Source organism: Hyalella azteca, unplaced genomic scaffold (genome assembly GCF_000764305.2).
Source record: "Hyalella azteca isolate HAZT.00-mixed unplaced genomic scaffold, Hazt_2.0.2 contig6821, whole genome shotgun sequence".
NCBI classification, from domain to species: Eukaryota; Metazoa; Arthropoda; class Malacostraca; order Amphipoda; family Hyalellidae; genus Hyalella; species Hyalella azteca.
In genome coordinates this window covers 5019-20476 of record NW_025936965.1, presented here as the reverse complement: position 1 = coordinate 20476, position 15458 = coordinate 5019, and the positions used below count along the sequence as shown (strand labels likewise).

Here is a 15458-nt window from a genome sequence, read left to right as displayed (position 1 = left end):
TCAGTAAATGTGCATTGTGCAAGAAATAATAATGGACAAGTACCTGAACTGCACCATATCTATTTGGCTGAATTTGTTTCATTAGAATTGTAAAGCATTATCAGAACCAAAAAATCTTGCAAAACATGATCCTAACTATGAGCGCTGGCTGCTGCGCACTAGCTAGAAAATAAACGCCATACGCATTTTCTAATTTATAATATTTCCCAGGCTCCATTTGAAGAAGAAATTCAAGTTATGATGCCTTTTCAGTTTCAGTAATCAGTATATTTTCCAACACTGGTAAATCTGCAAACCTAGCTGCTTCGAGTAATAGCAGATACAATCACACAAGATCAATCAAGAATATTGGGGAGATATTTGCAAAAATTGCAGAAGACAATTTATCGGACAATTTTCATGAAAGCTGGAAGGCAGGCAAAAATTTCTATTTTTACTAATTTTTTGTCTCATTCATGGGAATATTTTGCCTACTTTTCCAGTTTAGGTACCTCATATTAGCATTAAAAATTTATATAGAATAAAAAATAATGTACTCTAATTATTATAGCTAATAACATCAATTTAGGAACACAAGAGGGCAGAGGCTGAAACGCTGAATAAAATTGTATTGACAAGTGACAAGTTCTGACAACTAAATTAAACCTTCATTCTGCCATTTGCTTTTATAGAAATAAGGTAATCGAATGCAAAGAATAGCATGATAGCAGCAAATGAATTCTTTCAGAATGTCAGTAAAGGCTTCAGATTATAACAATTGCAAGTAGAACTTGGAAGTTGGAACAGCAATGTGAGTACGTAACTAGTAGCTAACTACAGCTGCAAAGATCAAAGTCAACTTGTCAAGTGCTCACAATAGTTCACAAAATAATAAACAATGATAGGAATACCTTATATTCAACTCACAGTTTTATTTTAATGCCAATTATGCAAAAGAACTTTGATCAGCGAAAATAACTACTGAATCACCACTGTACACGTCGCTATCTGGAAACCGTACTTCCAACACTTATGGGGTCGGAACCATTAAAGAACAATTGAGCCGTCGTTCTGAGAATTTTCAGCCACAACTTCTATCGTCTGTGAATGCTGCGCTTTCTTTTAGAGTATTTGAAGCGATATATGGCATATGCTTATTGTCTCGAATAAATGATTTGAATGCCTTTATGCATTTAATAAAATGGAGTGAATCCGAATAAAATAGTTTAAATGCTTAGAATCCTAATTGAAAATTTAGGAAAATTTGCAATCAAGATAACGGATGAAGCGGTCATGATTGGTTTCTGAATCTTTAATTCAGGAAGCCTAATTTATCATCCCGTTTCTCACAAAACCATTTTCTCTTCATCAAACAGCTCTGACTACTTGAAACTCTACGTTCAGAGCTACAACTCAGTACGCATGATTGAATAGCTATATCACTTCATTACCAATAAAATTTAGTTTTCTTTCTAATATAGGTTACAAGTAAAAACGTCTCAAAAGGATGTCACAGAACACGTCCTATTCTCTTTGACTTTACATGGACACGGGACTGCAATTAATCTATCAAATTCTCTATATGCACCATTCGGATGGACTCGTTTGGCTCTTGATCATTAAAATTCCAAGTTTTGTGTTGGTTTGTAAAAGATAACATTGTCTCTTGTTATCTCCCTTATTTCTATAAAATTTCGAAAAATTTTCACATGATTATCAGATCAAACTCGGCGTAGCTGTCTGACGATCATGCACACAGATCTCGCTTACAGCTATCCAGAGAGTAGGTCATATCCAAGATCAATTACCAAGTATTCATACCTATTTCAACAGTCATTAACATAGACGATGCCAGGTCAGAATCTTCACGTAATTTCTTTACGCGCCATAGCTACGACATGTCCTTAAATAACCAATCAGGCGACTATGATAATTTTTCAATATTTTGAAACTATTTGCTATCTGAAACAACGCACAGACTTAGCTGCGATTCACTATTTCATTTATCGTGCAGTCGATTTGATTGCATGGGTCCATGACGTATACATTGATGGCTGCGAAGTAGGCATTTACAGCAGCAACCATTAATACTACGCTCTCGTTTATATATGGGTAATTGCTAAGATACCGAATAACGCAACTGCCATGGAGCGCGGTCTAATTTCATTGATCTCATATGGACACGGATTTCTTTAATTCAATTTACTGACGTTATCCAACCTTCATTCATAATCATTTATACCAATAATTGATACCATATTAACATTGACCTCTTAAATTCCCTATACTGACGTTATGAAACCTTCAATCCCGATCATTTGTCGTTCATTGACCTCCTAAATTTAATATATTGATGTTATCCAACCTTAGTTCACTATATCCAACCTCATACAGTAGCCAACGAACATCGTTCATATTTCAATAAGAATACGAAGCCTTGCGATGGTCAATAAAATAGATATGATCCACTGATCGATGCATGAAAATGACCATGATGTGCTTCCACCAAATATACTGACAATATTAAATTTACATTCTTATTTATTCGATTTCAGTAGCCTCACATAGTAGCCCTAAACGTAGTTCATATATCAACATAGAGATTCGATCAACTCACATCATGATCATCACATCAAAGTTAGCGCAACAAATCGACTTTAATTCCCAAAATCTGAGAACCCCCATTCAAAATCTTCAATATCGCTCATCTTGCTTCCCCCGAAAAATTTTCGTATATGCGAGAAGATTCTGGACTAACTGCCCGTTGTAATGACCACCGTAGCAAACATTGCTTCATAAATGCCATGCGTCTGGCTCGTTATTAATAATCGAATAAATAACCAGTGAAAGAAATCTGATGATCATGCAACAGTCTCAGCGTTCCAATTTATGATAAGTGAGCCTATTTCAGCGTTTACGAATATATATGAAATTGCTTTCAACAAGGATGACACCTCAGCTCAAGCACTTCATATTATTCCTGCACTACGACGATAAGAGACTCGAGGAGATTTAGGAGACACAACGATAATCTTGACAAACGTTTTCAATCCTATTTAAACCAATAATATAATAACACACAGACATCGCTGCATTTAACTATTTGTGTTTAGCGAGCAGAAGTTTTGTTCGTTTCGATCTATCAAAAATATTTAGACTTCTTGAAAATCTGCGTTTGGAGCAGCAACTCAGTACGCATGTTTGAATAGCTACATCACTTCATTATCAATGAAACACCGTCCTCTTTCTAAGATAGGTTACATGTGAGATAACGTATCAGTAGAATGTCATTGAGCACGGCCCATTCTTCTTGACTTTATATGAACAGTGGACAGCAAATAACCTAACCAAATTTCCATATGTGCCATCTGGACTCGTTTAAATCCTATCAATAAAAGCCCAAGCCTTGCGGTGGTTTGAAAAAGATATTCTTTTCAGGGTTCGATGCTTGGAATTAGCTATACTTCTCATAAACTCAATGAATTGGCGTTAACCAACCTCCACTAAGAATCTTTCATATAGCCCATACAGCAGCCCGCTAACAATGTTCATATTGCAATATGAATACCAAGACCAATGATAATCAATGGAAGATATCGTTTCCAGCGATGAAGGCATGATAGCGGCCGTGCTATTCCACCACCAGTGATGCCGATATTATTACCCAATTTACGTTACAAACGATTCACTGACTAGTGAAGCACAGAAAACAAGCACCAATATCAATGTCTAATCCCAGTCCGCAATACCAGAATTGAAGGTGATGGGTGCTAATGATCAGCAAACATATGAATGATTCATCAACTAACACTACATCTGCCAATAATTAAATCACTACAATCACACCACTTGTTGGTCACACAACTGGTTAACTGAATCACTGGTGGTCTGAAAGTCACAGCCCCATTTACTTTTAAAAGTCGACATCAGGGCAGATATTCCTAGTAACTTGCAAATATTCGTTTAAAACCAGTGTATCCCAATGAAATGGCTAAAGACTTGCTTAGGTACCGTAAGAACACAGGACTAACATGCAGCTAGCTCAGTTAGTTAAGTAATGATAACAAAGCCTAGGTTGACATTTAAACAATGAGCTTCAGCAAGGTGATCTTCAAGGAGCTGCAGTTTGGAAGATGAGAAGACTCATGACAGGAAGGTCAGGACTGGGCAAGTCTGGGCTCCAGGTCTCAACAGCGTGCCAGCTGGGTCCCACACCGACTGCTCCTATCAAGTTAAAAAAATAACATGACTAGAGTCTATGGTCTTCATTGCATCTGATATAGAAGACTAAATTGACATTGTTCCAGCACGTTAGACATACGTCGGCCACAGCCACCACAACCACAAGACTGATGAATTGTACTGGGCAGCACAATTTTCATATTCTGATATTGAATAGTATAGGGAAATGACAAGACAAAAAAAAATATTTAAAATTACTTGTTGGCCACTATGTTACAAGTATACTTAAAGGATTCCTAATATATTCACAGACGTATTTAAAAGTCTCAAACCATAATATTAATATTCTTCCTATAAAAACTGTTATTCACTATTTGGTAGAGCAAGGTCAACTGTCAAATTTGACACATTTTTCGATGATCTCACCAGGTGGCATGCATTGTCTCTCTTTGGATCTCAATATTTTCCCACTAGATGTCCAAGACCTAGTGTTTTGGCAGTATTTTGACGCGCAAATGTATGACGTCACCATTTCAACCATCAACAAACGCATGGAACTAAAACAAAGCTTAATATAAAGGAAAAGCTGGAGAGGTGACGGAATTACCCACGATGTCAGAATATACCGCGTTTGCCCTACTCAGTCCAATTTTTTAGTGATTTTTGATAATTGCATGTACCCAAGCATGACAGGTTTAGCATGACTGAAAGACTAACCGTGCATATTCATGATATTGTATCATCTCCTACAGTTGATAAATAGCAAAACTGTAAATGCATAGAGCAGGCAGACACAGAGGAACATAAATAACACAAATCTGAAAATCCAGAAAATCCCTATCACCCCCATATCTTAATATCAATATTAATAAACCATATTACATCCCACAATGTCTACCACACAATGTGCTCTTCCATTACATTAGGCAACATTAACAAATAACAATGACTCAGCGTCATACTGCGTGCATATATGACTGCGTTGGTTCATAATTTCGCAATGAACAAAAACCTGGAGTCCCTAACCTAACCATATTAACCACCAGACAGTTTGTCGATGTTGACACAACCATGTCCAAGAGCATGGTCATCCTTACAAGGAAAATGCCTCCAACCTCAGGAACTTCAATGTTCATAAGCACACCTGAATACAGCTTCGACACTGAGGCTGTGAGGCAAACGGATGAAGAGAACCAAACAAACAATTGCTCTCGGAGTCTGCGCTTGCGGGAATATGGAAATAACTCAATTTTGAACAGACGGCTCGTGAAAAACTTCATGGTTGAACTAGTACAAGGTTGACCCATCAGAAGTCCATTTTTGCGGATGTAGTTCGTTGATCGCCTGTGACGTCACTGATCTCAGTGACGTCACGTGCATTAACCAATCACCGAAATGCGATCAAACCATTCAACCAATCCGTCGTGGGAATGACGGGCTTGTTTACGTTTCTCGATCTACGTGACGTTACAAGAAAGCTGATCTGAAAGACGGAACTTCTCGTGGATCAACCTTATATAATTCAACCATGAAAAACTTGACCATAATATAAATATAATGGATATTTCAAACTAGTTTTAAAATATTAATTATATTTATGCCTGATCAGCCTGAAGCACACCGTGAGCATAACTGTCATGCGAGTGTTCCATGTATGCTGATGACACAAAAGTTTATAATACAGTTAAGGATGCGTCAAATAAAGTGCAATTGCAACATGATCTTTATAGTTTAGTTATGTTGGCTGATACGTGGCAAATGCGTTTTTATGGCTGACATGTGTAAAGTACTTCACCTCGGGAAGAGCAAGAATCGGCAACAGGCCATGGGCTCATTTCTTCAGAGCCGACACTTCGATTCTATTCTAGTGAAAAGCAGGATTACAGTATGAGAAGACATGGCTGCAACGAAAGAGTAATGATTAAAAAGGCTAGCGTGAAAAGAGATTTGGGAGTTTATGCTGACAGAGAGCTGAAATTTTCTTGGCATATTGAAACACAAGCTAATTAATTCAATGAACATCTTGGACTGATCAGACGCTCTTACGAGTTCCTAGATGCAGCAGCGATGAAGCTGTTGTTTGTCACTGTCGTTCGCCAGAACTTAGAGTTTGAAATCACCGTGTGGTCACCGAAACTTGAAAAGGATACAAATTTAGTAGAGTATTCAAAGACGTGCAACAAGGATAATTCCGGGCTTGAAGGGCATGTTTTGTGAAGAAAGATAAGATTGTGAAGTTTCTAAGCCTAGGTTATAGATGTCGGCGTGGTTACCTCATTGAAGTATACTCATGGCTTATACAAGGTCCCAGAAGGATTACGAAAATTTGAAACAGGAACAAACACAATTAACCGCGGCTATAAACTATAACACTACGTTGTAACTCAACCACGCGGCAACATTTCTGCTCCTTTCACGTCACCGATATGTGGAACAACCTCCCTGAATACATCGCTGACGCTCCGAGTATGAACGCGTTACGTTTAGAAACATACTAGATAAAGCTTTAGATAGATACATTTCATATCATAGTAATGTCGGCGCTGAAGAATAGGCCTGTCGCCGATTCTTGTACTTTTCGTGACTTGTTCACAGCAGATCTAAAAACAGGTCCTTTGATCGGATCTTTTCCAAACTGACGATAGTTTGAAATGACTACTAGACTTCCACCAGGTTCGATGTGGCGCCAGGCATTGACTGAACATAAGAAGAAGAAGCTCAAGTGACACCGTCGTTCAAAAAAAGTGATAAGAGGAAGTATTTCTTCGCGACAACTTATTTTCATAACACGATGATCTGTAACATATAAATGCTGATATAGCGGCGTCTGCTTGACGGACGAATAATACAAGACAACCAGGCCTAGCTACTGCTTATTGCAGATCTGAATAAATTGACCCACAATTAATGACCTCGTAAAGGTCATAATGGCAAATAAACCTAATTGCCTCGCCATAAAAAAGTCCAAGAGAGACGGCATGATAATGTCAGGAGTTGTAGGATAATCAAATTGTTTTCACTTAAAATAAACGTTTAATTCAGTACCGTACCGGCAACGCAAGTAGCGGGTGCTCTCTGCAACAGCAGACTAGGTACATTAAATTCAATAGTTACTAAAGAAAGAGACAGCAAAAAGTTATTGCTATAAATAAATTAGGTCTATCTCAAATGAGTTAACCAAAGAAATATTTTTTCTTTGACGATTTGAACTAAATAGGTTTATCGTTTATAGAAATAGTGTGAAGACATCACTTCCGCACAAGGCGACAGGACTAACGCAAATGCTGAAAAAATAAAGAGAACTCCAGTAAAATCTATGTATATGATACAAGTAAAATACTTTTTGTACACTCATAGCATGTAAAGATCGGGTGACGGAAGGAGGCAACATTCTGATGATGCTGATCCACACCAGCGTCTTTTTTACAAGTAAACCACTAGCAGAGCATAATACAATCGAACAACGAGCCATAACCATCAAGGTCTGCAACTCAGATTTTAAACTTCATTAAAGTCTATATCCCACCCCATTCTTCCTTTCCACCAAACTTCAAAGCCTCAATTTCCCATCTAATATAAAACTCTTATTACTTGGAGACCTGGACCGGACGTGCATAACACTCTGGTACTCAAGCATCAAGGGCAACTGCGGAGAAGATTTGGCGATTGAAATTGGCGACTCCGATCACGTCACGCTGAATATGGACATGCCAACTAGGCTCCCAGCCACAGGAAAATCATCCTCACCGACCTTTCGATTGCCTCCGACACCCTGATCACCCATAAGAACTGGTCCACCAGACCGTTCTATCGTCCAACCACCCGCCGATCTACATCAAACTGAAGCAGAGACCATCGGGCTACTTAAACACCAGAAATCAACTTAATAAACTTTGCAAAAGCCGATTGGAAAAGGAACACTGCTGATACCGAAGCGGCCTTCAACAACACTTCTTTTTTGCTACCTCTACCAATAAAAGACAAATATGAACTATCACTTCCGAGGTCAGCATGACGGACGCTGGCACAACTTTGCTCCGGTCAGTTTAAACTTTTGAACAGTTACAGAAGCAGAATTAACAACAACATTAGAAACATGTGCGGGAACTGCCATATCTTCCCTGATGATGTGCTCTACCGCTTCAACTGTGCTAACAGCCCAACATGGAAACATCCCTCAACACCGTACATCTTCGGAGAGACCCTGCCATGGTTGTGCATTGTCTTCAGTTTCGGCTATACCAGTGAAGACAAGACTAAGCACGAAGCCACAACTACAACTGGCATTGTAATTCAGTTACTATCAGGATTGTCAGATATGCTTTTCTGCCAAAATTTGAGTCTTCGACTTTTCCTTCTCTTCTTTGCATTCGACAGTAAAAATCGTAATTGAATTAATTGTTTTTTTTTTTAATTAAATTGACTCTCAATTATTGAATTTTGACAGGCTTTGTCTTTTTTCATGAACGGAATTTGGCTTTCTTGCATGCTAACATCTGGCAACCCTGGTTCCTAAGCCATTCTTAGGATACCGCTGGGCTTTGAGGTTCAGTTTATGAGCACTGCTAAAGTCACATAGCTTACAGTGGAACCCATTTTATTGATCATGTGAGCTTTGAGGTAGGGTTTCCAAGCAGTGACATAATCACGCATCTTTTATTGGAATCCAGTTCCTATACGATGAGTTAAAATAATGTGAGCCTTGAGGTGCTCTTTCTGATGAGCAACATGATCGCACATCTTGCATGGGAACCAAGTTCCTATACCATGTTTTGAAAACAAGTGGCTTTTGAGGCGATATTTATGAGCAGTGACAAAATCACACATCTTGCATTGGAAGCCATCTCCTATACGATGCTTTGAAAACATGTGGGATTTGAGGAACTGTTTCTGAGTAGTGGAATAATCACACATCTTGCATTGGATCCCAGTTCCTATACCATGTTTTGAAAACAAGTGTTTTTTGAGGTGAATTTCCATAGCACCAACATAATCACAAATCTTGCATTGGCGTCCAGGTCCAATTTTATGCTTTGAGATCATGTGGCATTTGAGGTGTAGTTTTTGAGAAGCAACATAATCACAGATCTTGCATTGGAATCTCTTCCCCAAACCATGCTTAGCAAACACTTGCCTCTTTACAAGATGTTTGTAAGTACCTCGTTCAGGAGTTGGATGCAATTTCACTTCAGAATCAGAAGATATAACCCCTTTAATGTCAGACATTTCTCCATCCATTTTTCCATGAAAAGCAGTCTTTGGTGCTTCCTGGCCAGCATTGACGTGAACCTTGCACAGCATACCGTCCTGAAGATTGCAAACAGATGCATTTGATTGCAAAGTTTACTTAGATTAAGGGGACAATGTGTATGAAACTTATATTAAAAGAAATTAGAAATTTAGAATAAAACAAATAATAAGTTAAAAATAACCTAATTATTATCTCATCACCCCTCCAGAATGCTCAATGGAAAATTAATAAAAATTATATTTATACAGACCTGCAATCAAACAAGTAGGGTAGTTTAATATTTTCAAGCTATTATTTAATAGTAAGACAAACTGCAATTATACTGGAAGAACACAAAAGTGTTCGCCAATTGATCAGAATATGGTGAGCAATTCAAGTGAAAACATGCACAAGAAGGACAACCAAAAAGTTTAAACCCTCATTGATGGGTATGTTATAAACTGAGCATTTAACTTATTTTACCTTTGCCAAGGAAATAAATGTAAATTATGAAAAATGTACATTATGGATAAAGGTACTATGAGATAAGAGCCCTTAATGGAACAGGACTTGTGTGGTCTTATAGAGTTGGAGTTATTTTTGACCAAGACTTATAGCAAGCATGCAACAAATATTAAAACAAACAAATATTAATACACTAAAACATGTAGCCTTAACCTGTTCCTCAAGCTGAACAGCCATGTCCTGTAAGCCATCTTGTTGAGCCTTGTGTGCAGTGACATCAGCTTCCTTCTTGCATGGCACGCATGGTGGGGGAGGTGGAGTTGGCTGGTTACCACAACCAGTCATGCAAATGAAATATGAAACAAAAAAAAACAGTCACAAACAGTAATTAAACTTAACCACTCCTACATTAACTTTCAGTTTATTTAGGACACAATCAAAATGTGGCTCAATGCACTCATACAAATAGTAGTAATATTGTGAGGAAAAACAAGATAGTCAGTCATCTTGATGAAATTACTCATGAGAAGGACAACTAATTCCATTAAATTTCTCATCTGTTTAGGCATAGATTTATATCACTAACCACCATTGATCTAATTAAAAATCTCTTATGCACAATTTGCTGGGTTTAAATTTGGCTTAATTGGAGTTCACAATAAATTTTCTCAGACAATATTTTTGCATACATCCTAAAATGACATTTTATGACCTAAATTTGGATTGGTCAAATGGGCAAATTTACCTCATTTTCATCAATGCAAATTGGCTCCTCCTTCACTGTTATTTCATCTTCTTCACTTTCAGGTTCCCCTTTAATGTAAACAGAGCTCACTTTTTGCAGTACAGGCGAGTCACTGGTCTCATTGGCTGAATAGAAAAGAGATAATTAATTATCTTTATTATCAACAGTATACATGAAATATGTTCTACACAATTCTCATTATTGAAATGTCTTATTCCACATAAAATATTGGTAACAGGTGAGTGATGAAATTTTTGTGTTTTTTTTAGACTCACTGTTAGCAGTTTTGCCACACATCAGAACAAATAACTCAGCAAGGCAATACTAAATATTGACACAGGTCTTGATTTTAGTGATCTCAACTAGCAATAGGCTTCAAGTAACAGACATTTGTCATCATGACATTCATTAACACTGTAATTAGTGCAGGACCAAAAATGCAGCTCACCCTCTGATTTGAGTTTGCTGCCACCAGTAGACACGTGAGTGAGGCTCTGCTCAGGACACCAGCCCCTCCTGACTGTCCAGACATCAGCCCCTGACAGCCCCTCTCCATCAGAGAGTTTGTGCAGTACAACACTGCATTTTCTCATAATTTGAGCTGAGGGAATCATGTTAGTATTTGGTTCTTGTTCACATGTTCTTATTAGTGATGAAATATCTATCAAAGCTATGTCAGAGCAGTAGGAAGAACTTCAGAGAATTTGGAAAAAAAGTTCATGCATAAAGATTTGTATTTTGAACCATTTTTCAATTAATGCAGCATGAGTATATTTTTATGCAATATTGTCTGAAATTGTAAAAACTTATTTGTATACAATGATAATATATACCATATGGTATGTTTGACAAAAATGTTATAACTTTTCATTTGGAAAAATTCAACCATTGGAATTTTAAAAGTGTTACTATATTTAATCACAAAAATCTCCTATTTCAAAATAATAACTTTCATCATTAGCTGTAGATTGTCAATTCAATGAACTCTATGCTAGGGTAGAACAAAAAAACTTGTTTGAAATTGCTAGCAAAATATGATTTTTTTTTTGTGTGGCTAGGTACATACTAAATGAATCCCCTCCACAGTAATTTTTGAATTGCTACAATTTGAATTAATTATGCAAACAATTTTGAGTTGTTGCTAAGCAATTTAAAATGTAGAAAAAAACATATATTTTTGTGCATTTTTTACTTTGGTATTAATTTTGGTGGATAACTTCAATTAATGAGATGATGCTGCTAATTAAATAATCACTACTTAATTAAATGTCAGAAACAATATGGCACTAGTCACTTGATACTGGCACTAATCGAGAAGTTCTTGGAGCCTAATTGCATAATACACATACTGACTGAAGGGCAGTCACAGACTCGCAGCCAGGCAGCCCCATCCCTCATTACACACCTAGACAGCCTGACAAGCTAAGAATGCTAAATTTGCCAGAGGGTGGAGGATAATGCAGGAGGGTGTGTGCAGAGTGTCAAACCACAAATTTTATACAACCAGTTCTCTTTTTTAATTAAATGTATCTACAATGAAAGAGGCGGACTTCAGAGTACTGTTAGTAATGGATGAGTACGCTCTGCATGCTTCAAGTGTTTTAAAATGAAGTTTCATTCCCACTCTTTTTTTGCTTCTGGCACCTTACGAATAGCATATGGAATTTTTTTGAAGATGCCATTCGATAGCCCTCACAAAGAGCTATAAAATGAGTCTAAACTTGTTTATGAAATGTTTCATCAAAAGAAGTTATTAACAAAAAACGCTCAAAACCGTCCCGAGTAGCCCCGGTTGACGGTACTGACTGCAGGGCAGTCACAGACTCACAGCCAGGCAGCCCCATCCCTCATTACACACCTAGACAGCCTGACGAGCTAAGAATGCTAAACTTGCCAGAGGGTGGAGGATAATGCAGGAGGGTGTGTGCAGAATGTCAAACCACACATTTTATACAACCAGTTCTGTTTTTCAATTAAATGATAATGCTGGTATCCATGATACTGTACTAGTCTACTAATAAGCCAGGATGCAGACTTTGCAAGCAGCATTGCCAAAAGAGGTATGGAATTTTAGCCCAAAGCATTGCTAGCCATTTTTAAGATGCATCACTGGGTAATTTCAAATAAGAGTGCTGCAAGCAACTATGATAGTATATCCCTTACTCTCCAGTTCTCCATGTGCTGCAACACTTACACTTATTGCAACTGATTTTTGGACAAACTTCACTGCATCCTGATCCATCCAACATACCAGAAACCTTACTGTGTGTGCTTGCAGTCTTTCAGATTTGCAGTAATTGCAATAATTTTAAAGTAATTTCTAAAATGCAATAATTCTAATCCAAATATGTGTTGGCAAGATCTTCTGAAGACGTCAATTTTGCTGCTGATGCGTCACCAAAGATCTTTTGATATTCACCCACTTTTTGCACCCTGGCTAATAAGACTCCAAAGCAAGTTAAAGGATGAGTTTTAAAAATTCTCTGCTTTGACACTATGTGTAGCAGCCTCTGTGTCTACCATTGGCAAGTTTGCAGCATTGGCTGGAAGACTGGCAGTTAGTGCATTTTTATTACAAGGTTTGATACTATAAGTATAACTATAAAATCTGTGTTTTGACACCATGCCAACAGAGGAGTATCTATTGTACCACACTTCTCTTTAACTTCTCTTCTTGTTTGTTTGTCTGTCTGCTCCAAATCTTATAATCAATATTTTACATACTTCTACCTGTCCAAATGATCTGAAAATTTGCAAACTTGCATAAAATTGGAGACAACAAACAAATCAATTGACAGAATACAAAATAAATTAAAAAATTAAAAAGAAAATTTACAAAATAAAAAAAAATAACATTTTTAAATTGTACATGTCAATAACATGTTTAACCATTTAATGACCAAATTTTTTATAGGTAGTGCATAAAAAAATATCTCTTATAATTTCTAGTGATTACAATCACTAAGTAGTGTATAGATGAGTATGGAATATTGAAAATTGTATATTTAAAAAAAAGTAAGGCAAAATTTCAGTCCACTTGGTCTTACAAGACCCTAACATTAAACGTGACCTTATGATCCATTTTGTCTTTTGAGCACAAAATATGGATGATATTATATAGCTGGCATAGTTAATTATCATTTTATGCATTACTTTTGCTAGCAACGATACGAATTCCAAGAAACTTGCAAGAAACTCCAGTATTTTAGCCACAATGCCTTATTTATGATTGAATTTTTTTCAAATAAATTTTGTGCTTTCCAACATCCTTGTTGTTGGGAAAACATTCAAGTTCAAGTTGGGAAAAGTTCAAGTTTGACTGGGGATGGAAGTTTTTGAAGAAACACATTCATCACTTTGTTATAGCCTGGAGCAGTATTCCTTAGAGCCTGGAGAGCCAAGTTCAACTTGTCTGGTGTGAAAGGCTCAAGAGCCGAATTGGGTGGGTTGGGACAGCTTGATGTTAACTGCCCTGACTTCATGAGAAGGAACTGGTGCATCATGAAAGGGAAACCAGTGCTGAATGAATGCAGATGCTTTTCCAAAATCATCTGACATGGGAAAGTTTGAGAGAGGTGGGTAGGCATATATGGAAGAGTTTTGCCTTGTATGCTTCAAATCTTTGACCAAGTTGCCTTAGTGGTGGTAGTGGCAGACAAAGTGCCAACAAACTGCTCCCAGCTGGCCCTCCGCTTCTGCAACTTGAGCCAGCGTGCCGTAGCTTCAAGTCGTTTGAACTCTATCAGGTTGGATGGGGAGGGTGATTGCCAGAGTCTGGTCTTAGCAAGCCTTCTCTTTGCAACTGCCTCAGCACATTCCGCGTCCCACCACGGTGTGGAGAAATGAAAGTGTTGAACCCCACTGGAGTGTGGTATAGCTCCACAAGCAGCAGACACTATACAGTTTGTCAACTGTGTGCACATCATTTCTGCTGATAGCTCACTTGCATCTGGAGGACCATTGTTGTCCAGGGCTGACAAATACTTAGCCCAGTCAGCAGCATACAATTTCCACCGTTTTGGTATTGATTTGTGGCTCGATCTTGGAAGACCATTGTTGTCCAGGGCTGACAAATACTTAGCCCAGTCAGTAGCATACAATTTCCACCTTTTTGGTATTGATTCTGTTGCTCCGTCTACTGGTATGCCAACTATACAGCAGACTGGAAAGTGATCACTCCCTAGATTTCTCTCTCTCTACATAGTGAGGAGCAGGAGAGATCAGATGATAAGATAAAAAGGTCAAAGCAGGATGTAGAACCAGTTCTGTTGTCAATGTAGGTTTGAAAAGATGAGTCATTTAAAACACCCAAGTTCAGAGTATCCACTGCTGCCTCCAATGACTTGCCAGTCTGGTTGTAGTGGCCCCGCATGTCCCACAATGGTGAGTGTGCATTAAAGTCACCTGTCAAGATGCAGGGGGGCCTAAGCTGCTAAAAGTATGAGAGGCACTCAGCCTTTGAGATATCAGCTCCTGGATTGTAAAAATTTCCAATACTTACTGAGCCCAGAGCTGATTGGACTTGGACAGCCTGAAACTCCAGACTACCCACTTGAAATGGGTTCACCTTCAAAGAGTGAGAGGCTAGGTCACACCTCACTAGTATGGCTAGTCCTCCCCTGGGGGCCCCCAACCTGTGAGACCAAAAACATTGGTATCCCACAAATTGTGGTTCCACGTTCTTCAGCCAGGTCTCACAGAGACAGACTACATCTGGCTTCTGGGAATAAACAAAAATTTTGAATTCTGTCAATTTGTTATGTCCACAACTCTGCACTCTCTTGGAGGAGCTGCTGGTGCCCTGTTGACTCTTTCTTTGCTGCGATGCACTTTGTTGCTTACTCTTAGGGGAGGAAT

The 15458-nt window shown here is 38.0% G+C and overlaps 1 protein-coding gene across 2 annotated transcripts; it reads right to left on the bottom strand.

Annotated features, from left to right (window-relative positions):
- Positions 1 to 7174: 7174 nt before the first annotated feature.
- LOC108672139 (zinc finger autosomal protein) lies at positions 7175 to 11391 on the bottom strand. 2 transcript variants are annotated; one of them, XM_018159766.2, is made up of 4 exons: positions 11050 to 11391; positions 10602 to 10726; positions 10070 to 10180; positions 7175 to 9468 (listed from the first exon to the last, which is right to left on the bottom strand). In XM_018159766.2, exons 1-4 carry the CDS (start codon positions 11213 to 11215, stop codon positions 8818 to 8820), a joined length of 1053 nt encoding a protein of 350 aa, XP_018015255.1. In that variant the 5' UTR covers positions 11216 to 11391; the 3' UTR covers positions 7175 to 8817. The 2 variants fall into 2 exon arrangements, with proteins under 2 accessions (XP_018015255.1, XP_047736967.1); XM_047881011.1 differs by having other exon boundaries at positions 10602 to 10669.
- Between the last annotated feature and the right edge of the window lie 4067 nt (positions 11392 to 15458).